The 25,872-nt window shown below is 51.4% G+C and overlaps 1 protein-coding gene across 1 annotated transcript in view; it reads right to left on the bottom strand.

The window, feature by feature from the left end:
• RIN3 (Ras and Rab interactor 3) overlaps positions 1-25,023 on the bottom strand; it is an 87,260-nt gene extending 62,237 nt beyond the window's left edge. Inside the window, exons 1-3 of the mRNA XM_007454730.1 lie at positions 24,941-25,023; positions 19,591-19,798; positions 2,531-2,648 (exon numbers count right to left, since the gene is read on the bottom strand). Of these exons, the coding sequence (XP_007454792.1) occupies positions 2,531-2,648; positions 19,591-19,798; positions 24,941-25,023 (409 nt within the window). The remainder of the gene's footprint in view (positions 1-2,530; positions 2,649-19,590; positions 19,799-24,940) is intronic.
• Positions 25,024-25,872: the final 849 nt, after the last annotated feature.

Below are 25,872 nucleotides of genomic sequence, written 5' to 3'. Positions count from 1 at the left end.
AGGATTGTAGATACCTGGTGTCTGGGCAGCCAAGTCCCCGACAGCCTGGCTACTCTCAATAAGTAGCAGGACTGCACAAGACCATAAGCAGACAGGCTCATGGCTGTCTCTTCTCCCAGGAGATCAAAAGCACACCCAGGGTCTGTGCAGCCCCAGGTGCCCCAAACAACCTCACCCCTTCTGCAGTCATCAGAGGGCGCTATATGCTTGGTCTGGGGAAACTGTAACGCTCTCCTTCCTCTCTGAGATCCCTACATTGTCTTCCCTGCTGGATGCTGTAGGGCAGGAGTCATTAAGGGTTGCTGTATAAATTAACAACCCCACACACTCCTTACCCCTTACCCAGAGAGCAGACTCCAAGCAGTTCACCAAGATTCAGGCCCTCTGCGTCTCCCTGGACAGGTGTCTGGACCACATTTCCCAGTCTCCCTTGCAGCTGGGTGTGGCCATGTGAGCAAGTTCTAGCCAATGGAATGTGAGCACAAGTGACACACCTACTTCCAGGCATCGCGGTAAGACCCGCCCACAAGCCTCCTCTTTTGCCTTCCAGCCTATGGCATGGAGTCAACCACAAGAAACTGCGGGCTGCGTGCTCCAGATGGGGTCCCTGAATGAGCCTTCCCCACTGACCAGGAATCCTGCACATGATTGGGAAACTAGCCCCTTCTGGGTTTAACCCATTACATTTTTTGTTGTCATTGCAACAGCTGGCTAATCTTCCCACTTATGTGTTCTCCATAGCATGACTCTCCACACTTGTTTACTGTCTCCTCTCTCAGGGGCAGGGACTGTGTTTTGTTCCCTGCTGTGTCCCCAGGGGTAGAACAGCTCCTGAGACACAGAGCAGACACTTAATAATCAACTGTTGAATACACGAATGAGTGAACTGTTTCACCCATTCAGTGTATGGCAAGAACAGGAAACTGCCCCTGCTTTTGCTTTCTCCTCCACCTCTGGAGCTAGAAAAGCAGCATTTAATTGAACTAATATCCTCACCCTTCCGGAGCCAGCCTGTATTCCTTCCTCTTTGACACCCTCCCGGAATCCTTCCCACCATGGTCTGCATCCTCTGTGCCCCTCGGCCAGAGGTCCCTGTGCAGTTACATCTGTCACACTGCACAGCAAGTGCTGAGGTCTGTGTCTCTCCCACCCACCTTGCCCCCCACCCTCCAACTACACTGGGAGAGCCTTGAAGCCAGAGCTCTGTCTTTTTCATCTTTGCATCTTCCCAGTGTCGGGCACAAGTGTCTATTGAGAAACAAGCCCTAAAATATGTTTCACCCATTCAGTGTATGGCAAGAACAGGAAACTGCCCCTGCTTTTGCTTTCTCCTCCACCTCTGGAGCTAGAAAAGCAGCATTTAATTGAACTAATATCCTCACCCTTCCGGAGCCAGCCTGTATTCCTTCCTCTTTGACACCCTCCCGGAATCCTTCCCACCATGGTCTGCATCCTCTGTGCCCCTCGGCCAGAGGTCCCTGTGCAGTTACATCTGTCACACTGCACAGCAAGTGCTGAGGTCTGTGTCTCTCCCACCCACCTTGCCCCCCACCCTCCAACTACACTGGGAGAGCCTTGAAGCCAGAGCTCTGTCTTTTTCATCTTTGCATCTTCCCAGTGTCGGGCACAAGTGTCTATTGAGAAACAAGCACCCTAAAATATTTAATAAATATTTAAAAAATATTTATTATCTTTATATAACATTTAATTATGCAAATATATGATTAAAGTATACATTTCTATCATATACTTATAATATTTATAAAATACTTAAATATTTTACCTTCTTTAAATGTTGTCACTCTGATGCCAACCAAGAGTAAAAAGCTTCTGACATCCCTGGATCAATTTGTAAGAGGATCTAAGCCGGTGCTTGGAATAGTCTACAGATTCTTTCAACAAGCTTTTTGGATCTTAATACCTGGCTTGGCCCACGAGAGGAGGGGGAAGCCCAAACCCTTTCAATTGCGTACAAACCCACCCTTGTTTGGGGGGTCCCCAAACATTTTTCCACGGAGGCTCAAGCCTGCTCCTGGCAGCCCTGGGCGCACACAGGATTTTTGTCTTTCAAAGTGCTTGCCCATTTGACCCTCACAAAGGCCCTGTGATACAGACAGGAAGTGACTATTATATCCATTTGACAGATGAGAAAACCGAGGCTCAGAGAGGTTCAGTGACTTGTCCAAGATCATGGTTTGAGTGTGTGCTGAGCTGTCACTAGGACCCAGGGGCCCAGACATGTCCTCTCTTTTTCTTCCCTTTCTCTACCATGACCTAACAAGAGGAGACTTCATAGAGGCCTTGAGGAAGCACAGCCATCAAGCTGTGACATGGGTGAGTGGAAACTTGCATTGACTTTGCGTGATAAACCGAGTTCAAAACAAACCGGGCCAAATAACTTCAGCGGATGAAAGCTTTCCCCCTTCTTCTAATTTTAGACCCTCTGGCCTGGGAGGAGTGTCTGTGGTTACAGGGTGTAGCATCTGCCGCTGCTGTGTGGCTCCAGGCAGAATGGGGACATGGTACTCACTTGATTTTTCTTCTTTAATGGTGTATTCCAGCACCGCGGATGAGCTCTCGTTTGGGGAAGGGAAGTGCACACAGAGCACCGGGTGCTTCAAGCTGCTGTCCCGGCGGACCAGGAACGTCTGCAATGGAGGAAGGGGGAACTCCATGAGTGAAAGATTTGGGGAGGAGGTTATTTAGAAGGACAAGAGTGAGATGGAAGTCATCTGGAATGTTCCAGAAACAAAAAGGCAAGGTGGGGGAGTCTAGCATCTCGAGGTAGAACTAGGGGTTCTGCCCCAAGAGCCATGTGTCACGTGGTCCATGTGCCCTGGCTCCTTGAGTCTCAACTTCTCATTTGTCCATCGAGGGGGGGTCAACTAAATCAGTGCAGATTCCTGAGTCCCGCCCCTTGAGATGCTGGTTAGTTGCGGAAGGGGAGCGGGTCTGGAATCAGCTTAATCTGGGACAGGCAGTGATCCAGGGTCACGCTTGGAAAAGCTCAAATGGACCGGTTGAATTTCAACTCACACCCCAGCATGTATGCCCTGGGGGAGGCTGCTGGAAACAATCATAGATATTAGTCAATTCATACTATTTTTCCCCCGTGGAAACAAAAATAACTAATAACTAATATACACAGCTTTCTCTGTGACAGGAACTGTTATGAATACCTTGCATATATTCACTTGCTTGATCCTCTCAATAACCCTGTGATGTGAGTTTTGCTGTTATCCCCACTTCACAGATGAAGAAACTGAGGCGCTCTCTGACCTTAAGAGGACCTGGCTCTTCGGGCTGGTGTGAAGATCAACTGAGGAAATACCCATATGGGCTTGGCCCCTAGGACATACCCTGGAGGCTTTGCCTGGCCAAGGCCTCACAGCTGAAAGGGACAGAGCTGGGATTCAGCCCTGGATGCTGGTGTCCATGCTCCAGACCCCACGCTATGCAACCCCTCTCTGTTCTATACATCCTGCCCAGGAAGGGACTTGCCCTTTCTTCTCCTGTGGGTTTACTCTAGTCGAAAATGATGCTTCTGGGACTTCCCTGGTGGTGCAGTGGTTAAGAATCTGCCTGCCAATGCAGGGGACACAGGTTCGAGCCCTGGTCCAGGAAGATCCCACATGCCGCAGAGCAACTAAGCCCGTGTGCCACAACTACTGAGCCTGCACTCTAGAGCCCGAGAGCCACAACTACTGAGCCTGCGCTCTAGAGCCCAACAGCCACAACTACTGAGCCCTCGTGCCACGACTACTGAAGCCCACGCACCTAGAGCCTGTGCTCCACAACAAGAGAAGCCACTGCAAGGAGAAGCCCGCGCACAGTAACAAAGAGTAGCCCCCGCTCGCTGCAACTAGAGAAAGCCCATGTGCAACAACGAAGACCCAGCACAGCCAAAAATAAAAACATTAAAAACAAAAACAAAACGATGCTTCTGAGCCCCAGGGACCTATCTGTGCTCTAGTAACCCAGCACTACCCAAAGTCTAAACCAGAGCCAGCGCGTTTTCAGACGCCTCACTTTCACTTCTCCTGCTCTGAACGACGGTTCTGCTCAGTTAAGGGGACTGTGACTCTGAAGTTTTCCACTGTTACACCCACAGAAGCCCCGGGCCAGTGCCCTCCCCACGGCCATCAGGGGGAGGGGACCCCTGATTCCCTTCATAGACTCTGTGGTTTTAAAATGTTCTTTTTAGTCTCCACTGGCCCCACCCAGGCTCATCCCTTCTTCCAGGTGATGACAGACACTTTCTGGAATCTCCCCAACCTCCTGGGGCACAGTTCCCCCTGGGGAAGAGAAAGAGGGTTGGTCCTCCCCCCAGGAAGGGTCACTCCTTCCTTTCCTGAGAAAGGACTTGGTCACGGTGTCCCGCCTCCCCTCCACCCTCGTCCCCACGAGGGCTCTAAGCCGTTCCCACTCAGGCTCCAAGAGCCCGGTCTAGAGTTTGGAAGACCGGAAGTCTGGCCAAAGATGCTGAGAGAAGATTGCAGTGGCAGGGCCACTGGGGCCTCCAGAGGATGTGGCCCCAAGCGTGACAGGCTCTGGAGAAGCACAGAGATGGCGCTTCTCCCCTTCCCCCGCCAAGGCACACTGTCCTGCCACCCCTTGGGTGACGCTCCAAATTACCCGCCATTGTTATTGATTACTATTATTATTATGATATTGCTATATAGTATTATAATTGTTAATACAATGTCATTATAATTGTCAATAATATTGTTATTATTGACTAGTAGCAGCTAACACATACCGCTTCCCTCCTCTACTCAAGCCTTAACCCCAGTTCATTAGATTCCATGATCTCACTTAACTCTCATATGAGAGGGGATGCTGTTATTATCCCCATCTTACAGATGAGGAAACTGAGGTACAGAGAGGCAGGTAATGCCCAGGATGACAGGGCTATTAAGTGCTGGAGCTGCAATCTGAGCTCAGGCCCTTCGGATCTAGATCCTGAGCCCTCGGCTGCCCTGCACCTGGCCCACAGAGGGCAGTCTCTTGGCTTTAAGCGTCTGCTCTCCGTGAGAGTGCCTCTTGGGAGCAGGGACACAATGCACCCAATCAGTCATTGAACCGTGGTCAGAAATGAGTTTGCCAGCCCCTCTCCTCGTGCAGGGCAGGGTGGAGAGAGCCTGAGAACCCAGCGGATAGAGGACGGCGGGAGAGAGGCTTCTGGGGCAGAAATGCGAGCTGGGTGGGGGTGCTGGTGCCCCACCTGGAAGGACGGCCCTCCTAGGGGACCCAGCGGGAGGCCAGCTCTCCTCTAGATGCTTCTCTGCAGTCCCGGCACAGCCTCGCCCATTGTGAGCAGCAGCGTCACTGAGCTGATGCGTCCACCTGGACCCGGACTGCCCCCAGGAACGCGTCTTTCCAAGAAAAGGGGTCACTTTGGTTCCTCTTCAGAGATCCAAGGCCGAGCTGCCGCCTACCCATCAGGTCCATGGGACCCAGCATGTGTGAGGGAGTGTGTGTGTGTGTGTGTGTGTGTGTGTGTGTGTGAGAGAGAGAGAGAGAGAGAGAGAGAGAGAATGAGTGTGTGTGTGTGTGTGTGTGTGTGAGAATAAGCCTGTGGGTGCTATAAAAAATACAGCTGGTCTTTGTCTCTGGCTCCTGGCACAGAGTTTCAAAAACCCTTGGATTTTCCTGAGTGATGGGGGTCTTTAGTAATTCATAAAGAGCCCCTTTGGGCCATACCTGAGTTTATGCTAACAGTCAGCTCAAGTGGGACTTAAAGGAGGGGCTGCTCCAGAAAGACAGTCACATAATTCTAGAGGGTTGAAACCCGAAGCCCCACCCCGACCTCTGGAAAGGGGAGAGAGGGACTGCAGACTGAGTTCAAGCACCGGGCAACGATTTAATCTCCTGGCTGGTGAACACACTGACACGTGGGGAGGGTGCGTGCCTGGTTTCCATCGGGAGAGGGCATTGGGGCTCCGTGTCCCCCTCCCCAGCCCAGACCTCACCCCCGTGTGTCTCACATTCAGCTGCTCGTGAGTTGTATCCTTTATAATCAGACTGTCACCATAAGCATAGTGCTTTCAGTGAGTTTTCTGGGTCTTCCTAGCAAATTATCAAACCTAAATAGGGATCACGTTTGTGACCAAGTCAGACAGAAGTGTCGGGAGCCCAGGGACCCCACGAATGTCTGGCATCTGCAGTGAGAGCAGTCTTCTGGGGACCTTCCCTTTAACTCATGGGGTCTGTGTTCGCTTCAGGTAGTCATGTCAGAATTGAACTGAATTGTAGGACATCCAACTGGTATCAGAGAACTGTTGCCTGGAGCATGGTGAGTGTGTGCAAGTGTGTGAACGTGTGTGAGTGAACATATGTGGGAGTGAGTGTGGAATAAGGGAACTCTGGGCTGCCGCCGGGGTCCCCCCTGCTGGAACTCTGGGGAGCCGGGCACAGGGAGCGAGGCCCAAGCGGGAGCCGGTGGAGCCCCTGGGAAGGCAGACAGCAAAGTTGGATCCTTGACCCTGACCGGGAAGGAGCTGAGGCTGGCACTCTCCTGAACTGAAACCAAACTGGGGGTTTCTATCTTTGTAGGGCACATGTGTGAGGGACACAAGCCAGGTCACTGGTTCAGAAGCACACGCACGTAGCAGAGTGGCCCCTCGCCATCCTGAGTGTCAGGAATGGCACAGGAAGGAAAGCAGTGTTTTTCAAACTGTGGGTCATGACCCATTAAGGCAAATGCCACCAACCATTTCTCTTTCCAAAAGAAAATACAAGAGAATAAAACAAGACAATAAGGATACATATCATAAGGATGGACTTTTTGTCAGAGAGATCGAGTGAGAGACGAGGGCCAGGGCCGCAGTACAACACAGACTGCCTGCTCCACCGATTGTCACCGACTTCTTCCTGGACTATTTGACCCCCACTGATCTCTCTCTAGGGTGACTGCAATGACAAATCACGGTTGCCAGCCTCAACTGGGACCTCCAGCAATGCCGCCTTGCAGTCTAATTGGCTCTTTCACACCCAGCACGTAACTATTTCTGGACTTAGTCACTCCGCTGAGACATGGACCCCGTTCTCCACCCTCCCGTTCCACAGACAGAAAGAAAGGAGATAAGAGCCCTCGGACAGGAACTCCTCCGGCTGCAGGGAGAATCACAGTCTGTCACAATCTGCATTTCTTCTTGGGCTCCCAGAGGGCCCAGAGCAGCCAGCTGTGAGCTCTGTGGCCCTGTGTAATTCCGTGGCTTCTCCGAGCCTCAGTGTTCTGATCTGTAAGTGGGGATAACACCCACGACCACCCAGCAGAAGCAAGAAATGAAACCAAAGCCCCATGCCTCCGTGTTGGAAGGGTAAATGAGACGTTGCATAGGACAGCACCCAATGGGATACACGTGTCTCCACCGATGCTCACTAAGGATTAATTCTCCATCTGCTTCCACCCTCCTTCCCCATGGCTGGTTGATATGCCTCAGTCTCCCAGTCTCGGGCTCCATCTAGAACTGGGGATCAGTCTACCACACGTGTTTCTTGTGAAAAAAACTCAGAAGGGATTTCCTTGAGAGTGTGGTTCAGCGGAGGGTAAGGAGCCAGAAGCTGAAAACAGTGGCTGACGTCTGCGCTCCGGGCCAAGTTCCTTACGCTCGGCATCACCCAGCTCTCCCCACGGCCCCATGAAGCAGGCACTATTACCATTCCTTCTGATGGATGAAGACTCAGGGCACAGGGAGGTTAAATAAACCCAAGGCCATGCAAACAGGAAGTGCAGAAGCAAGATGCAGACCCAGGTGTCGCTAAGAACATCTCACTTATCTCTTGCCATCAGGTCTGTGTTACCTACTCACTGCAGGCCAGGGGTGCAGACGGGGGTGGAAAGTCCCCAGGCTGTGCTCGGGTTCCCAGTTCTGAGCGTCCAACACCCACCCTTTCAGCATGGCCACAAAGCCTCCTGTAGCACTTCCTTCTGCTGTGGCCAAGTCCTGGGGCTCTTATCTGAAAAGCCAAGATAAGGTTCTGGGTTGGGGGTTTGGGGGGCTGAGTTAGTGGGGAAGGAGCAGGGACGGAGGCTAGAGGAGTCCTCTGACCTTTCCCGCCCAGATGGCAGTCGGGGAGGGGGCACTGACAGGTGCCTGCTATGGGCAGAACCCCAGTCAGTGGTCTGCCTTGGCCACTGTCCTTCGGAATAAGATGGTCTGTTCCGTGTTCCCCTATGGGGAGGTTTAGCACCTCAGCTAGTCACAGGGTCCCTTCTAGGAAGTAGCCACAGACAGCACCCCAAAAACAGTGTTGCTGTGGGGCGCACGGCAAGAACGTATGCAGAGCAGTAACTCCTACAAAGCGTTCTAGATTAAGGTGCATCTCCCATGCTTAAACCCAGCAGAGTTCAGCCAAAGCCAGTGCCAGGAGAAGGGCATCTGAGTGAACTGCCTGTGTCCCCATCACACCCCTACCCTCACCAGGTGTCCACCGCTTATCCTCTAAGGAGATGTTGCCTGTGATGGTTGTTGCAGGTGGGCACCCAGGGGGCTAACGGGCTGGGTGTGCCTCCCAGAGCTCCTTCTCCAGTACCCTTGGGGGGTCCACGTGCAAATTCTCCAAGCCGCTCTTACTTCTCTTTTTACCCCCTGCAGCCCACTTTTTAGAGTTGCACGGGGACTCGAATCTCAGCTCTGCTCCTTACCAGCTGCGGGTCTGTAGGCAAGTTACTTTTACTCCTCTGGTCTCGATTTCCTCATCTGAGCCTGAGAATAATAATATCCACCTTTCAGGGTTGCTATGAGAATTGCTGGTCATATATATAAATGCCTGACATAGAGCATGCGCTTGATACTTATTATTATTATGGACTGCTACCATTTACTGAGCACTAAACCAGATGCTAAGATTTTTATCTGCATAATCTTGTTTGACAAATAAATGATAACTATTAATACGATTATTATTATGTATCTTTTTTCCAAACAAAGAGATAGGAAAACGGACTCAAAGGTCATTCACCTATGCGGTAGATTAAAATGGCCACAAATTCTTTGCAGCTCCTCCCATCAAGAGGTGGAGTCTATTTCCCTGCACCTGGAAGGGTGGCCTTAGGATTTGCTTTAACAAAAAGAATGCATTGGGGACTTCTCTGGTGGTGCAGTGGTTAAGACTCCGTGCTCCCAATGCAAGGGGCCTGGGTTCGAGCCCTGGTCAGGGAACTAGAGCCCACATGCATGCTGCAACTAAGAGTTCACATGCCACAACTAAGGAGCCCGCATGCCACAACTAAGGAGTTGGTGAGCTGCAGCTAAGGAGCCTTCGAGCCACAACTAAGGAGCCCTCGAGCTGCAACTAAGGAGCCCATCTGCTGCAACTAAAAGACCCAGTGCAACCAAATAAATAAATAAATATTTTTTTTAAAAAAAAGAATGTAGCAGAAGTGACTCTGTGGAGGGCTAAGCCTAGGCCTTAAGAGGCATGTCTGCCTCCATGCTCACCCTGTCGGACCACAGCTATCATGTGAAAAAGGCTGAGTGAACCCGCTGGAGTCGTGAGGCCCAGCCCACGGCTGGCACTAACCGCCAGACAGGGGAGCAAGGTCATCTCTGGCCAGCTGGCCAGATGACTGCAGCTGCTTGACTGACCCCAGGAGAGACCAGCAGAAGAACCACTGAGCAGAACCCAGCCCAAACTGCTGACCCACAGAATCCTGAGAAAGTTGAACAGTGACTGTTTTAAGCCACTGGACTTTGGAGTGGTTCGTTATGCCACAGTAGGTAATGCTATAGCTGTGGGTTATGTGGAGGTGGGACCTCATCCTTTGGGTACCCCCCTCCTCTCTTCCTCCTATGAGGTGCTGTTGAGGAGTCCCCAGAGCTTGGTGGGGAAGCTTGAAAGCCACGGGTATGTCCACCTCCTCACTCTACAGCCAAAGAAACCAAGACCCAGAAATGCAAAAAGACGTCCTGAGGTCACATTATTTGTTCGTGGCAGAGCCAGGACAAGAATGCAAGGCCAGTGACCTTCAGATCAGAGCTGTGACCATTATACTACATGTCCTCCAACCCAGCCAACCCACCAACCAAGCATGTGTTTTATGCCAGGCACCTGGTTAGAGGTTTTAGATACCTTGCAGCAACTCCCTCCCCGGCGTTTAGAATATTTTACCCCTTGTACAGATGAGAATACAGTGTAGGAAGAGGGCTGGTAAAGAGAGAGGGAAAGGGGAAGGTCCAGAGCATCGGGCCTTGGGGCCCTTCTGTGTGAGACTTTAGCCCACGATCTCTGGAGCCAGACTCTCAGAGTTCAGTCCTTAGTTGGCTACTCTTGGGCTGTGTGACTGCTCTGGGGCTGCTTCGTCCTCTGCAAAATGGGATCATGATAGTTCCTGCCTGTGACGGTCGCTATGAGTTAGCCCCCCTGAGAACCAGTCCCCTCCCTCTCCTTGCTAACTGACCACAATTCTGGCCTGGGAGCAGTGCATTCTGCCTCAGGAGATGAATCCTGTTTGGTCAAAGCCAATCATGGCTATTCTGTTCCCCTCTGCCCCTCACCCCCTTCCCCAGCCTCCCTCACAGTCAGGGGTAGCCAATAAGGTATCTGGAAAAACATCTGTTCCCTGACAAAAAGGCTGAGCCTAAGAAAGCCTTTTGCCCATGACCTCCTGCTTTTAAATGGGTGAGATGGCTGGAGCTGCAGCTACTATTCTGTAACCACGAGGTGACAAACAGAGAACAAAAGCCAACCTTGAAGATGGAGGAACAGAAAGGTGGAAAGGACCTGGGTCTTGAAGACATCACTGAACTGCTAAACCAGCCCTAGACCCCAAACCTCCATATTTCTCATTAGGTAAACAACAGTAGCCTTATGGCTGAAGCTACCATAGGCCCAGTGCCTCAGAGGATTAATGAAAGAACTGCCCACGTGACTGCTATATAATAATCACCCAATATATGGTGTCTCTACCTGCCTCAGAGCCCCCTGCTGTACGGAGGAAGCGTTTCCATCCTCCTGTTCATGGACGGCTCTATGATTCAGAAAGGCAACATGGTGGGGCACCAGGCACCCTGGACACGGAAAGACACCCTCACTAGCAGCTCCAGGCTTCAGGTCTCAGCCCCGAGTGAAAGGATGAGCTCAAGGCGAGCAGTGAGGGGATGTGAGGTGGCAAGTCCAGGCACCGGAACCTTCTCTGTCCACCTCCAGGACCCTCGCCTGCGGGCTGCCTGGGGTTATTAGGAATGGAGCAGCTCACACTACTGCTCCCAGCTCACGCTGGGACCCTCCCTGAGCCACTGCTCCTGAAAGCCTTCCCCGATTAACCGGGCCACCCACAAAGCTCGCTGTGCCCCCAGGGTCCTCACTCAACGTCTCTCCTCTGTGGGAACAAGCGTCATCTGGTGCCTTGTTGAGCTGACGTCTGAGTCACCCACTCCTTCTGTTCCCTCTTTATTTTTTTCCCTTTTGTCAGCTCCCCCACTATACTGGATTAGGAACTCGCCAAAAGCAGAAGAATCCTCTTTCCCCAATTGTACAAACTGACGGGCGACATGCCCACTCTGAGGGTCCAGTTTTCTTTGAAGAGCTAGGATTCCCCTACCACCACCCCCTGAAACAACAGTGGGTTCATGGTCAGATCCCTGGGCTGTGAGGCAGGACACAGTGTCCTTCTTGGTGCGGACCCTGGCTTGCTGTGCCCTTCGGCAAGTCACTTCCCCTCTCTGAGCTGGCTTTTCCAGTCTAGTGAAGGAGGGGGACTAAAGGGTCCAGGACTCCTTCCTTCTAGAAGATTCTCTCCCAGCATCAGTGTCCTGGGGTCTTTCCCAAACCCCAAGAGGCTTACGTGAGGGTTAGTTTCACAGGTAAATTACTGCAATCCAGGAGGTTCGAGCCCCTGGCTGGGTTGGAGCCCTTCCGTAACCACCTTCAGCCAGAGGGGTTTTGGAAAGACCAACTGATTTCAGTAACAGTTGGGACAGAAATATGCTTAGGGAGAGAATTATGCAGCCCCTGCATTCCCCTCCTCCTCTTCAAATAATTACATAAAAACCCAAAGCTAAATACACTATAAATGGTTTTGTTTTTACTGTTCCTTTTTGGCCTGGACCATCCAGAGCTGTCTGCTTTTCTACTTTTGTTATTTTAGGACTATTTTCCAGTTGCTTGGGGAAATTTTCCAATCACGCTCTTCAGGGCTGGAACAGAAGTGGTTGGGTCTTCCCAGGCACTACAAGTGCCTGTGGAGGTCAGGGGTCCAGTGGCCGAAGCCCCCTCTGGACACACGTGGCCCGCCTTTCCCATTACTTATAACGAGGCTGTAGCCTGGCATGGAGCAGAGTTTCTCAATCCTGGCTGCACATCAGAATCGCCCAAGGAGCTTTAAAACCATGCTGATGGCTGAGCCCCACTCTAAACCAAAGAAATCAGCATTTCTGGGGATGAGGCTGACACACTGTGGTTTTTTAAAAAAAAAAGTCTTTGAAAGCAGTCAGTTGGTGGGTTCAAATCACCCTCTATCACTTAGTGGCCATATTACTCTGTCAGAGGTGGGTTTCCTCACTTATAAAATAGAAAGCCTGCCCCCTGTTCTGCAGGGCTGTTGGAAAGATGAGAGATGGTGCTCGGCACACAGCAGACCTGCTGACTACGCCTTCTTCCCTGGCCCTGGCACCCTGAAGGGGCAGGAAAGGGGTTTCACCGGTGCTTTCACCAAACTATACTGGACATAACTGGTATTCCTTGGTCTCATAGCAGGGGAAGATGCCTTGAACGTGGGCTGGTCCATATTGCAACTCAGGCTACTGCAACTCTTTTTTTTTTTTTTTTTTTTTTTTTTTTTTTTTTTTTTTTTTTTTTTTTTTTTTTTTTTTTTTGCGGTCCGCGGGCCTCTCACTGCTGTGGCCTCTCCCGTTGTGGAGCACAGGCTCCGGACACGCAGGCTCAGCGGCCATGGCTCACGGGCCCAGCCGCTCCGCGGCACGTGGGATCCTCCTGGACCGGGGCACGAACCCGCGTCCCCTGCATCGGCAGGCGGACTCTCAACCACTGCGCCACCAGGGAAGCCCTGCAAGTCTTGAGCTAATCCCTCACTACAAAAAGCAATCTTACAGGAGGTTTCTTTCACTAAAAGACCACCTCTTGGCCTAGAAGCAATGACACTTGAGTAGCAATGAACACACACAGCGCCAGATCTTGGTTTCTAACATTATTCTCCGATAAAAGGAACAAGGGTTCCTTGGAGAAATGGCTGATCCTAGGACTGAGGCAAGAAATATACAAGACAATCTGGAGCATCTTTTAGTGTAAGAAAGTAAGGAAGTGCTCTGAACAAACAAAATAATCAAAACACACGCACAATGATGGGGTTATGTCAAAGGGACACAGGAGCCAACTGAAAGAGCTCCCGGTGGCCAAATTTGGAACAATTCGAGCAATAAAATAATTATGGTAGTATTGGATTATAACTCAAAGCATAAAATAAGTACCTATGAGTCTATATCGATATTAGTAAGTGGCCGAATAAATAAATAAATGGGGGAGAAGAGACAAATCTCTTGTGCGTAAGAATTTCAAGTAGTTTATGTAGATGCTCTGCCCTCAAGTAGGTGGAGCATAAATCCCCACTCCCTGAGTGTGGGCTGTGCAGAGTGACTTCCTTCCAAAGCGAACTGTATGAAACGGGGAGGAGGAGGAGTAACTTTACAGCGGAAACTGACAGCTGATCGAGGTCAACATCAACAGTGATGTCATGTTGACAGTATGAACCTTTGTCATGATGTGATGAGAATGGCGCTTTGCCTATGGGATCTTCCTCCCCAAAACCCATACCTCCGGTCTAACCATCTGACAAATCCCAGGTGAGGGACATTCTACAAAACACCTGACCAGTACTGCTCAAAACCATCAAGGTCGTCAGAAAAAAAGAAAGTTTGAGAAACTTGCAGCCAAGTTTAGGAGCCTAAGGAGACCTATGACTATATGTGATGTGGTGCCCTGGTTGGGATCCTGGAACAGAAAAAGACGATAGGTAAAAGCTAAGGAAATCTGAATAAAGTATGGGCGTTCGTTAATACCAATGTATCAATACTGGTTCATTAATTGTGACAAATGTAGCATACTCATGTTAGATGTTAACAGTGGGAGAAACTGGGTGAGAAGTACATAAGGGAACTCTCTGTACTGTCCTTGCAACTTTTCTATAAGTCAAAAACTTCTAAAATAAAACTAAAAGAAAAAAACACCCCACCATTTGGGTGCAGAATGAATAAAGATGGCTTTTGATTGCCTTGCTCTGGATACACGCGAATCAAAAATGGGCCAATATGTTCCCAGAACCTTATCAGAGAAGCAGGCTGCAGGAGATGGGGAGTAGTAGAGGGGGTGGGACATGGTCAAGGTCATACAGATATTTGGGACAAAGGGGCTGGATCTCCAGTCTCCTGACCACTGGCCCCAGACATGATGAAGCACCGTCTCTCACTGGTGCCATGAGGGGTGGGTCCAGGTTATCTCTGAGGACCCTCCGAACTCTCACAGCCTGGGGGCTACCCAGTGTCTACATCTTAAAAACGATGAAGCCATTGCACTGGTGGAATTTCAGACAGTTCCATGAGAGTGATATTATGCAGCAAAGGGCCTTCCCTGCATCTCCTGAAGATCATACTATGCAGACTCTGCTCTTACTAGCTGTGTGACTTCAGGCAAGTGACTTAACTCCTCTGTGCCTTCATCTCCTTATCTGGAAATGGGGACACTAATAACACCAATGAGACAGAAGTCGCTGTGAGGATCAATAAGATCATGCAAAGAACAACTTTGGGTGCAAGTTGGCCAGTCTTTTATCAGAGCGTGAGCTTTAGGGCTTTGCTTTCTGCTTGAAAATACAGAAGCTCACGGTGGGGAGTGGGGTGTGAGGGCAGAGAATTGAACAGAAGGTGCATCTCCTCCAATTTTGTTGTTCTCGGGGCTGACCCAGTCCCTGTGGTCTCAGAGGGAGAGTAAGGGGGCAACAGCGGGAAGGGCCCGGCTGACCTCTTTTAGCCCATCACCTTCGGTCTTAACAGTAGCCTGTGGTCTCACTCCTGGGATTAGATTCAAGGCTCTGGACAAGGGTGTCACTTCAGGACCCAGCCTGAAGCTTTCTGTTTTCTATACTCAGCCCCTGAGTTATAAAATAGCGACCTGGGTACCTCCACCTACTTGGGGTGAAGAGGTGTCTGGACCTCTTGCAGCCACGGAACCTGGGATGAAGGCTTAAAGCCTTGTGTGATGTGTGCTCACCTGGAAAGTAAACACAGCCACGTGACCTTCGTCCCTCACTGCAGGCAGGCCCTGAGCAACTGGCCCGGCTTTGCCAGCTCCCCAGAACCAGCCCCATCCTCCCTGCCATCCTTCATTCACTTGTTCTAACGAACACCCAAAGCCAGACATACTCTGCAACCAAGCCTGAGCCAGACGCTGGCATTGCAAGGCAATGAATGCATCTTGGTGCTGCCCTCCAGTGACTCCAGTTGGCTCCAATCCCTGCGGTCATGCTCTCTTCCCTCCCCATGTGCCCCAGCCCAGCTCATGCCCACTTCTGGGGCTCAGCCTGTGCTGTTCCATCACCCACCCACCCACTCAGCTCCCCCATCCCAATCCTGCCCATCCATCCTGCATGGCCCAGCTCAGCATCTGTCTCCTCCAGGAAGTCTGCCCAGATCAGCCCACCTGGACAGGCTCCCCACCTCCTCTAGATCACTCGCTATCCTGCCTTTTACCCAGCACTGAGACATCCCCTCCCCATGCCTTCCCATTCATATCTGTGCATGAAGCCCCCACCTGACCCTCTGAGAGGACAGTGGTAAGATCAGATTTTATCCATCTTTATAAACGTGTCTTATACCCAAACCCATCTGGTATTGACTGACCTCAAAACATTACTTCTTTTTCTTTCCGGCTACTAACCTTCACCCTTGTGAGGGGTGTGCTTTGGCTTAGCCAAGACTGGGATCAAATCTCAGCCCTGTAACTCACTAGCTGTGTGACCCTGGGCAGGTGACTTCACTCCCAGTGGTAGAGGCTGCTGGGGCACTGCCCACTCTTTTTAGTGGACCCCAGTCCCGCTTCCAACAGCCAGCTTGGCATCACTTTGCTCACCGGCTGTTTCTGGCCAGAGTCAGATCTTCTCATACTGAGAGCAGAGAGGTGGTGCTGGAACATGAATCCTCATCCCCCATTGCCTGGAACCAATGGCTATCAGCAGTCAGTGGATAATATCAGCTCCCTCAGCCCTCTGGGCAGAATGACCTTGAGATGTGTGTTCTACCCTGGCTCCCAAAGTGCCCCAGCAGAAGCCAGCTCCACTGCCCCCAGGGGTAACCTGCATCAACACATACCTTTTTTTTTTTTTTTTTTTTTTTTGCGGTCCGCCGGCCTCTCCCTGTTGTGGCCTCTCCCGTTGCGGAGCAACAGGCTCCAGACGTGCAGGCTCAGCGGCCATGGCCCACGGGCCCAGCCACTCCGCGGCATGTGGGATCTTCCCGGACCGGGGCACGAACCCGCGTCCCCTGCCTCGGCAGGCGGACTCTCACCCACTGCGCCACCAGGGAAGCCCAACACATACCTTTTTTTTTTTTTTTGCGGTCCGCCGGCCTCTCCCTGTTGTGGCCTCTCCCGTTGCGGAGCAACAGGCTCCAGACGTGCAGGCTCAGCGGCCATGGCCCACGGGCCCAGCCACTCCGCGGCATGTGGGATCTTCCCGGACCGGGGCACGAACCCGCGTCCCCTGCCTCGGCAGGCGGACTCTCACCCACTGCGCCACCAGGGAAGCCCAACACATACCTTTTTTTTTTTTTTTGCGGTCCGCCGGCCTCTCCCTGTTGTGGCCTCTCCCGTTGCGGAGCAACAGGCTCCAGACGTGCAGGCTCAGCGGCCATGGCCCACGGGCCCAGCCACTCCGCGGCATGTGGGATCTTCCCGGACCGGGGCACGAACCCGCGTCCCCTGCCTCGGCAGGCGGACTCTCAACCACTGCGCCACCAGGGAAGCCCAACACATACCTTTTATTAGCTGCCTTCCCTTCCTTGTCTTATTTCCCCCACTGGTGTCCCCTGGGGTCACCTCCCAGATCCTCTGCTTCTGGGAACCCCAAGGGCACTCTTCTTAGCCACAGTTTCATTATCAGTAAAATGAGGATAATGGCAGAGTCCACCTCACAGGATTATTGCGAGGATTAAATGAGGTGACGTTCATACAACACTTGGTACAGGGCCTGCCATTAATAAGCAATCTCCACACAGAACCACTATTGTTGTTTTGAGTTGGGCTTGTCATAAACTTTTTGGAGTATTGAACCTTTGGACAAAGTGGGCATGACTTACACCCAGTGCAGCTCACCTTGGAGACCCACTTGCTGTCTCCCGGGACGGTCCTCACTGTCTGGTCCACCCCCATCTACACGCATGCCTGGACACACCTCTCCTGATGACCAAGTAAGGTCCAGAAAATGGCCATTCCTCAGCACCACAACCTTGCACTTGGGCCTGTTTCTCAGCTGCATCCTCCCAAGAAGGGTGGGACGCTAATCCCCTTAGATCCTAATAGGAGAGTGGATGACCAGCTGGGGCTGCAGCCTGGGAATACCGACCGGAACACCTGCTGGTGTGAATCCCTGATTTTATTTTCTATGCAGTTTCATAATCTGCTCTAAAGCCTCAGGCAGTTCGAAACTGAAAGCCTTTAGGTGGGGAGGCATGAAACAACAGATCTTGTTTCCTTGAGGATGCAGTCTTCCTGCCTCCCCTCACACCCCTCGCCGCAACCCTCTCCCCAGCTGGGGCCATGCCCCAGGGGAGGCCCCGGAGGGATTCAACTGGGTCTTTAGGCCTCTACGGTCCCCACTCACTATGGCAGGAGCCTCTGTGGGACTTTGTGGGACTTTGCTGGAGGCCCCATGAGTTCCAGTAATTCCAAAGTTCAGGTACAACTGCTGACTTGATGGATTTTATCTAGTCCAAGACGAATTAGTCTGCTAACTACCTGAGCCCCCTGTGTTTAGGAGCTTGGACTATTCCCCGGACACAGTGTAGCGATACATACCACATTGAAGGTAAGAATGGCAAAAAATGGCTATAAGATGCAATTCCATCTCGGTCAAATACAACCTGTGTGTATGATACAGCACGGGAGTTCCTCGACTGCCTGGGTTCAAAAGGCAGCTCAGGCACTCGATCTTAGTGTCCCCTGGGGGAGGTCACTTAACTGCTTCGTATCTCAGTTACTTCCTCTGTGAAATGGGTATATTAGTATTACCTACCTCAGAGGGCTGCTGTGAGGATAAACTGTGCTAATACACGTGACAGTGCCCAGAACACAGTAGAGTGCTTGGTGAATGCTAGCTGTTACAGATGTGGGTGTCTGCATGGAAGATGAATGGACAGATACGCCACACACGCCCAGCAGAAATGACTTCTGGAAGCAGACCGGTGGCTACCAGGGGCCAGGGGAAGAAGGAATGGGGAGTAACTGCTTAATGGATACGGGGTTTTATCTTGGGGTGATGAAATGTTTTGGAACTAGACAGAGGTGGTGCTTGCACAACCTTGTGAATGTACTAAATTGTGCACTTAAAAAATGGCTACTTTTGGGCTTCCCTGGTGACGCAGTGGTTGAGAGTCCGCCTGCCGATGCAGGGGACATGGGTTGCTGCCCCGGTTCGGGAGGATCCCACATGCCGCGGAGCGGCTGCGCCCGTGAGCCATGGCCGCTGAGCCTGCGCATCCGGAGCCTGTGCTCCGCAACGGGAGAGGCCACAACAGTGAGAGCCCTGCGTACGCCCCCCAACAAAAAAAAAAAAAAAAAAAAAAAAAGGCTACTTTTGCGTTATGTGAATTTCACCTCAATTTTAAAAAAGCCCCAAACAAAAAAAGACTTCTGGGAAATAGGTTAGGTGAAAAAGAGTGGGTGGCAGAGACCTGCATCAGACACTTTACTTCTTACTTTATCACTTCTGTCCAGCTTGATATTTTTTTTTACAGTGAATACTTATATGCATCACTTTTAAAATTAAACAAATTAAAAACAATTTTGAAGGAAGTAGCATGGAAGAGAAAGTGTGTGGCGCGTGGCATCCATCTTCCTCTGGAATGCTTACGCCACGAGGAGGAAAAGACTGTTAATGGCCCCATTTCAAAGTGAGAAAAGTGAGGCTCAAAAATTTGGAGCCATTTCCCAACTCACAGAGCTTGACTCCAAAACAAAACAAAACAAAACAAAACACTTTCGATTCCATCACACAGCCCCTCATAGTCACATGTAAAGTAAGGGGGTGTAAAATGATTTCTCAGCTTCCTCCGGCTCGGATACTGTCTAGTCCCTGGATGCCCGGCTGAGTTCTCAAAGTGCCAGTCCTGCCGCGGGCACCCATACGCCCAGAGAGCCCCCGCCAGCCGTACATCCCCAGTGGGACACCTGCTCCCCAGAGCAGAAACCACATCTCCCACCAGTCCCTTGCTCCTGAGTTCTGGTCGAAAAGCTGATAAAACCTAAGAAAAGAGAGCAAATGGGCAGCTGCCCAGAGGGCAGCTACTTTCGTGGCAGCCCGGGCAGTTCCTGACAGCCGTGCCCGCCTACTGGCCATGAGGTGGAGAGATCCCGACTCACCCCGGCTGCCTCCCGGTGCAGGATCCTGGTCGCCTCTGCCTGGCCCAGACCCAGATGCAGCCACACCGGGCAGGTCTTGACGAGCTTCTCCAGGACGCTGATGCCCCGGAGAGGAAGGCAGTTCTTCGGAGTGACTGGCAGACAAGGCCCCACGCCATCTTCCTCCTCCTCGTCCTGTCCCTTTCCTTTGCCAACATCTGGAATAGGACTGAGAACAGAATCAAATGACCAGCCCGTCCTGCCGCCAAGCCCAGAGAGGGGTTTACAACAAACGGGCATTCACTTCAACCATGCTTATTTATTCAGCATCTACGTAGCCAGGGGCCCTTTGGGGAATTAAAAGATGAACAAACCGTGATCTTTGCCTTAAGGCGCTTATAATAAAATGAGTGAGACGTACACAGAAAAAACCAGCTGTAGCACAAGATTGGAATAAATATAACAGGAGCACAGTGCAACGGAGGTAGCTAATTCCAAGCCAGGGTGGGTCCAGGAAAACAATGGCATTGGAGCAGAGCCCTAAAGAGGATTTTTAAAACACTTTTTAATTGAAGTGTAATTTATACACAGTGAAATGCACTAGTCTTTAGTACACAGGTAGACAAAGTTCTACGTATGTCTACACCCGTGTAACTACCACCCAGACCAAGAGAGAGAGCTGTGTTACCCAATACCATAGCCACTAGCCACATCAGCTCTTAAAAGTGAGTTGTCTGAACTGAGACACGCTGTAAGTATAAAATACACACAGGATCTCAAAGACTTGGTATGAAAAAAAAAATAAGACCACAAAATAGTTCATTAAGAATATTTTACATTGATTGTATATTGAAAGGGTAATTTTCGGATATACTGAGATAAGTAAAACATCATTAAAATTAATTTCACCTATTTCGTTTTACTTTCGGTGTGGCTACTAGAAAATTTAAAGCCAAATATGCGGCTTGCATTATATTTCTATTAGATATGCTGATACAGACATTTCCAGAAGGCTTTCTTGTGCCCCTCCCAGTCGACACTCCCTGACCCCCAAGCTGAGGATGTAAAACGTCAGGGTCCCCGGGGAAAGGAGAATCACAGGCCTGAGAAATGGCAAAGACCAAGTACAGGCTCCAGATCGTTCCCAGCACGCCCCGCCCACCCGACCCCCTACACACTGGCACGTGAGTTTTGAGTCCAGAAAAGGAGGAACAGCATCTTGGTGCCTCAAATCCTGAGTCGGGTGGGCTGTGTGGTCTGTTTGCCTTCTACCTGAGGAACAAAATCTCAGGATATCTGCAGGGGTGAAAGCCTTAATCAGACAGAAGGGGCTAGTTATAAAGCCAGGAAGATGTGGCTGGTACCTCTCCTTTGCTCCATGTCCCTTGATGCTGCCCACGGGCACCAGAGATAAAGCTGGCTCTTAAGGAGCTGCCGGGGGGTGGGGTGGGAGGAGGCCAGGATGAGCCCTGTTAGAGGCACAGAAAAGTGGAATCATTTGCTGAGGTCAGAGGGCAGCGGGAGCCAGGAGTCCTGACGAGGGGATGAGCATTTCCTCAAGGGGAGGGCGAGGGTCCTGGTGGTTCTCTGGGTGGTGGGGAGACTGGGAAGTGTGGGATTAAACAGGTCTAGCGGTGTTGGGTTCTGCAGAGACCAGACTAGAAAGGTGTGTGGTGATGAGAGACCCGGCAATGTCAGCGTGCTAAAAATTCCCTCCTCTGACGCCTCCACTCTAAACCTTCCGAGGAGCCCTCCCTCCCTGGATGCTGTGTGCCGTGGGTTCCTACGGGTTTCCCCTCTGGGTCCACACAGAAGAGTGTGCTACGTCACCAGGCTGACAGGAGTGTCCCAGGCAGCTGCAGGAGTCATGGGTCTGGAAGGGGCAGCAGGGCAGCCCCATGGGTGTCCACAGGCCGTGGAATTGGATCTCATTTGGAGCTCAAGGCCAGGGCGGCCCAGCTCATACGGATGTGACCTCTTCCCAAGCCCTGAAATGCGGTCCAGCATCTCCTCTGGGAAAGCAGTGAAAACAGTGGAGGCCAGAATTACCCAGAAATAAGCATTCGGGGTCTGTTAGGTTTTTCCAACCTCCCTTGGAAACACAAAACATCCTCTGGCACCAAAAAGGCTTTATAATCATCCTAAAACCTTCTCACTTGGCCCAGGGCTTCCCCCAGAGGCCAGTTAGGACTCTAACGGCAGCTGGAGTGACAGCAGTTGGCTCTCTCTCTGCCACTAACTAGGCTTAGGTAGCTTAGTTAAGTCCATGGGTAAGTCTGTTCCCTCTTAGGGTCTCAGTTTCTGTATCTGTCTGTTTCTCAGACTAAACCACTCAAGAGGCCAAAGGCTCTTAAGATATTGCTTTCCAGGAACTGCCCAAGTCTTTCAGTGTTCTCCTTTCCCTCTGGGTGGGCCAGGGCAGAAGTTACAAGGGCTTGCTCAGGGCCCCCTCAGTGGTGACCTGGCAGGACCTGAGGCTTAGAGGGGAAGCCGTAAGTGTCAAAGGCCGCAGCAAGGTCTAGACGTTACAGAAGGAGCAGCTGAGGCTAGGGGAGGTTTGGGCCTTGCGCCAGGTCACAGGTGCGACCATTAAATGCTGGTGCTGATGCTGGGGCTCCAGGCTGGACTGTCGGGCTCGAGCAGGATGGCAGAGATGTGAACGCCCCGAGCCGGCACCCGGGGCAGGCTGCTTCCCTGCCATGATTACTGTGATTCAAGAGCTTGGCCACACCAGCTCTAACTGCCAGGGACCATCACTGAGCCCACATTGGATATGTCATCTGCTGGCACGGTCGGCCACCCCAGCTCCCATGCCCGCCCTCTCACCAGCCAAGATCCAGCTGGGGGCCCCGGGTAATTAATGGCACTGTTAGCGCGAAATAATGAGCCTAGAAGCTTTAGAGCAATTCCACCGGAAAGACAAACCATTCCATGACTCGTCTCCTTCTGCTTGCTCACGGGAAGTGGAGCAATTAGCTCTAATCAGCAGTCCTAACAGCCCTCCGACTCAAGGGGCGGGTTGTCCGTGCTGCCCCACCCGGATGCAGTGTGGTCAGACACCAGGGAAACCCTTGCCCTGGGCCACAGGGACAAGAGGGCTGGGCTCAGCATCCTGGCCTTAGCTCCCAAGGGAAGGAGTGACCTGGCATGGTGCTGCATCCGGTCACCGGCCTATGAAACCTGGGTGAGGCAGAGAGGAGAGCTCTGCTCTGGGGTGGAGAGGCCACCCGAGGGGGCCACCCAGGCGGTGTGGGGTCAGCTCGGGCTGCAGCATCCTGGCTGGATGCCGCCTGTATGGAAGAAGGCCCCGCCCCCAGCTCATGAGGGCGCGAGCTTCGGGCTGCCTGTGTGGGTCCCAGGGAAGGAGCTCAGAAAGTTCCAATGAAGCCTCATTGTAAGGAGAACTGAGGCCCCCTTGTGCACACTTGGCCGGAACTTGGGGGGAGTGTGGGATGGAAGAGGAGGACCAGGAAAAAGCCGTCTCCATCCCACCCACGATCCTGCCCTCAGGCAGGCCTCACCCCAGCTTCAAGGCCAATTGGCTGTATTGAGATAAAGAGACCTGGTCCCAGCAATCAATGTTATGGGACGGCCCGATCACTCTGTGCAAGGTGCATGAGTATACAAATGACACGGAGGGCCAGGGTAGGAGGGGCCCTGGTAATGCCAATCAGGGCAGCAATGTGCCTCTTCATCCATAGGTAGCCCACAGCACACAGTCATCCTCACACCTACTGGAGTGGGCTGCACTGTGTCCCCCAAAGAGATATGCCCAAATCCTAACACCTGGCACCTGTGAATGTGACCTCCTTCGGAAAAAGGCTCTTTGTAGATACAGTTAAGTTACAGATGACATCATTCTGGATTTAGAATGGGCCCTAAATTCAATGAGAGACAGAGGAATTCCCTGGAGGTCCAGTGGTTAGGGCTCCGTGCTTCCACTGCAGGGGGCACGGGTTCGATCCCTGGTCAGGGAACTAAGATGTCACAATCCACGTGGCGTGGCCAAAAAAAAAAAAAAAAAAAAAAAAGACACAGAGATACAAGAAAGCCATGTGAAGGCAGAGGAAGAGAGTGGAGTTATGAGTTTTGAACACCAAGGATTGATGGTCACCACCAGAGGCTAGGAGAGAGGCATGGAACATATTCTCTCTCTGAACCTCCAGATGGAACCAGCTCTGCTGACAGCTTGATCTTGAACTTCTGAACTACCTACCCTATACCTGATAGTCCCATGTAAAGACGAGGACAGGGCTTTCCTGGTGGCGCAGTAGTTTAGAATCCTCTTGCCAATGCAGGGGACGCGGGTTCGAGCCCTGGTCTGGGAAGATCCCACATGCCGCGGAGCAACTAAGCCCGTGTGTCACAACTACTGAGCCTGTGCTCTAGAGTCCCTGCTCCGCAACAAGAGAAGCCACCGCAATGAGAAGCCCACGCACTGCAACGAAGAGTAGCCCCCGCTCTCCGCAACTAGAGAAAGCCCGCGCACAGCAACGAAGACCCAGTGCAGCCAAAAATAAATAAATAAATAAAATAAAATAATAAAGACGAGGATACTGAGGCACAGAGAGACTAAATAGCTCATCCACGGTCACACAGCTTATAAGTGGCAGAGCTGGCGTTCAAACCCAGACAATCTGGATCCAGAGTCTGTGTTTATAACCTCTACACTATTCTAGTTCTTGAAGAAATTTTAAAAATTTCCCATGTATATGTATCCTTGTAGTACCTGGCAAAGAAAGAGCGTTCATTAATGTTTTTTATCCAATTTGGAATATATACAAACACACACTGAGACACAGAAATATAACTATACACAAAAATAATTTCCTGAAGGCTCTGTGAGACATCATTAAGGACAGTTATTTCTGAGAAGTGCAGGGGAGTTGTTTCAAATTTGTATGTTAATTATGCATTACTTATAGGATTAAAACTCATTTTAAATAAATATGTGAAAATACATCTGTTTGTCACAAAAATGCATGCAGGGTGGAGACCTGGTGGCTTTGGGGCCTCCCGAGCCAGCGTGTTATCCCAGCTCTGCACTGACTCGCTAAGGGGCTTAATTGCGTATATAACCACGCTGACTCCAGTTTCCTCTTCTGTAAAACGGGGAGTAAGTAAAACCCGCGGAGAGGGTTTCTCTTGGGCGTAAATGAGATGAGAGGGCACACACCGTGCTTGATGATTATCTCTGGAGTGATAAAGAGTAAACCTCTAAGAGCTGTAACTGAATTGCCTGGTGGGGCTCCTGTGCCCACCGTGAGCTTCCAAAAGCCCAAAGCCTTCCTCCTTTTGAAATGGCGCCGACTTCCCGAGCTGGGGCTGGACTGTCCAGAAGCCCCAGAGGGGAGTTTTCTCTGTCTCTGACCTTGGAGGCCCAGAGAACCAGCCGTGCCTTGACACTCCCAGGGTGAGGGAGGACAGTCGCTCATTGCTGTCCCCCACCCCCATCCTCTCCCTTCTCTTCCATGCTGACTGCTCTTAAATGTAACGACTCCCTCTGTAGAGAGAGGAAGGGACCAGATGACAGGGACAGGTGTGTAGGGGTGTGGGGGGGAGGTGGGATGTTGCAGGAAGAGGCAGCAGCCTCTCAGTGGACCCCTCTCACGACAATCTCACAATCAGAGAGGCGGTGGTCATTTCACACACTCTGCATAGCCTGAAGATGAGGAACTAGGACTCACACAGCCTCAGTCCCAATCCCTGCCATATCTGGCCGTGGGACCTAGGACAAGGTATTTAACCTCTACGGGCCTCAGTTTTCTCATCTGTGTAATGGAGCTGGTAATACCTGCCACATGTAACACGCATCAAGCATCGTCTGGTACATGAGAACACCTCAAATAGGTCATTATTCTACCTGGGGTAACCACGCACATGGTCATGCCCTGTTTCTCTTACGAACACCAGCAACATGAGAAAAAAGGCCTAAGATAGGCGAGAGCCCATTGCTCAGCCCCTAAATGCTACTAGAGCATGAACAGGGTACAGCACTCCATGAGAATGAAGACAGTTGCACCTGCTCTGAAAATGATTTCCGAAATCTAAGAGACGGAGGTGCCGTAGCCCAGGCCCCAGCAGCCCCACTCCCAGGACGCACACGGTGTAAGGAGATGATTGATAATGGAAGCATTTATAGTGAGAGAAAATGGGGACAACCAAAGTCCGTCCATGAGAGAACAATAAATAAGTTGTGATTAGTCCACCCTGGACTATTGCACAGCTGCTGAAAGGTAGGAACCAATCGCTACACGGTTAAATCTCAAAATCCTGTCAACTGCGTGAATATTAATTCCCTGA

Source organism: Lipotes vexillifer, unplaced genomic scaffold (genome assembly GCF_000442215.2).
Source record: "Lipotes vexillifer unplaced genomic scaffold, Lipotes_vexillifer_v1.1 scaffold1126, whole genome shotgun sequence".
In the NCBI taxonomy this organism is placed as follows: Eukaryota; Metazoa; Chordata; class Mammalia; order Artiodactyla; family Lipotidae; genus Lipotes; species Lipotes vexillifer.
Note: the sequence above shows the minus strand (reverse complement) of the source record. Positions and strands in the feature narration are given on the sequence as shown.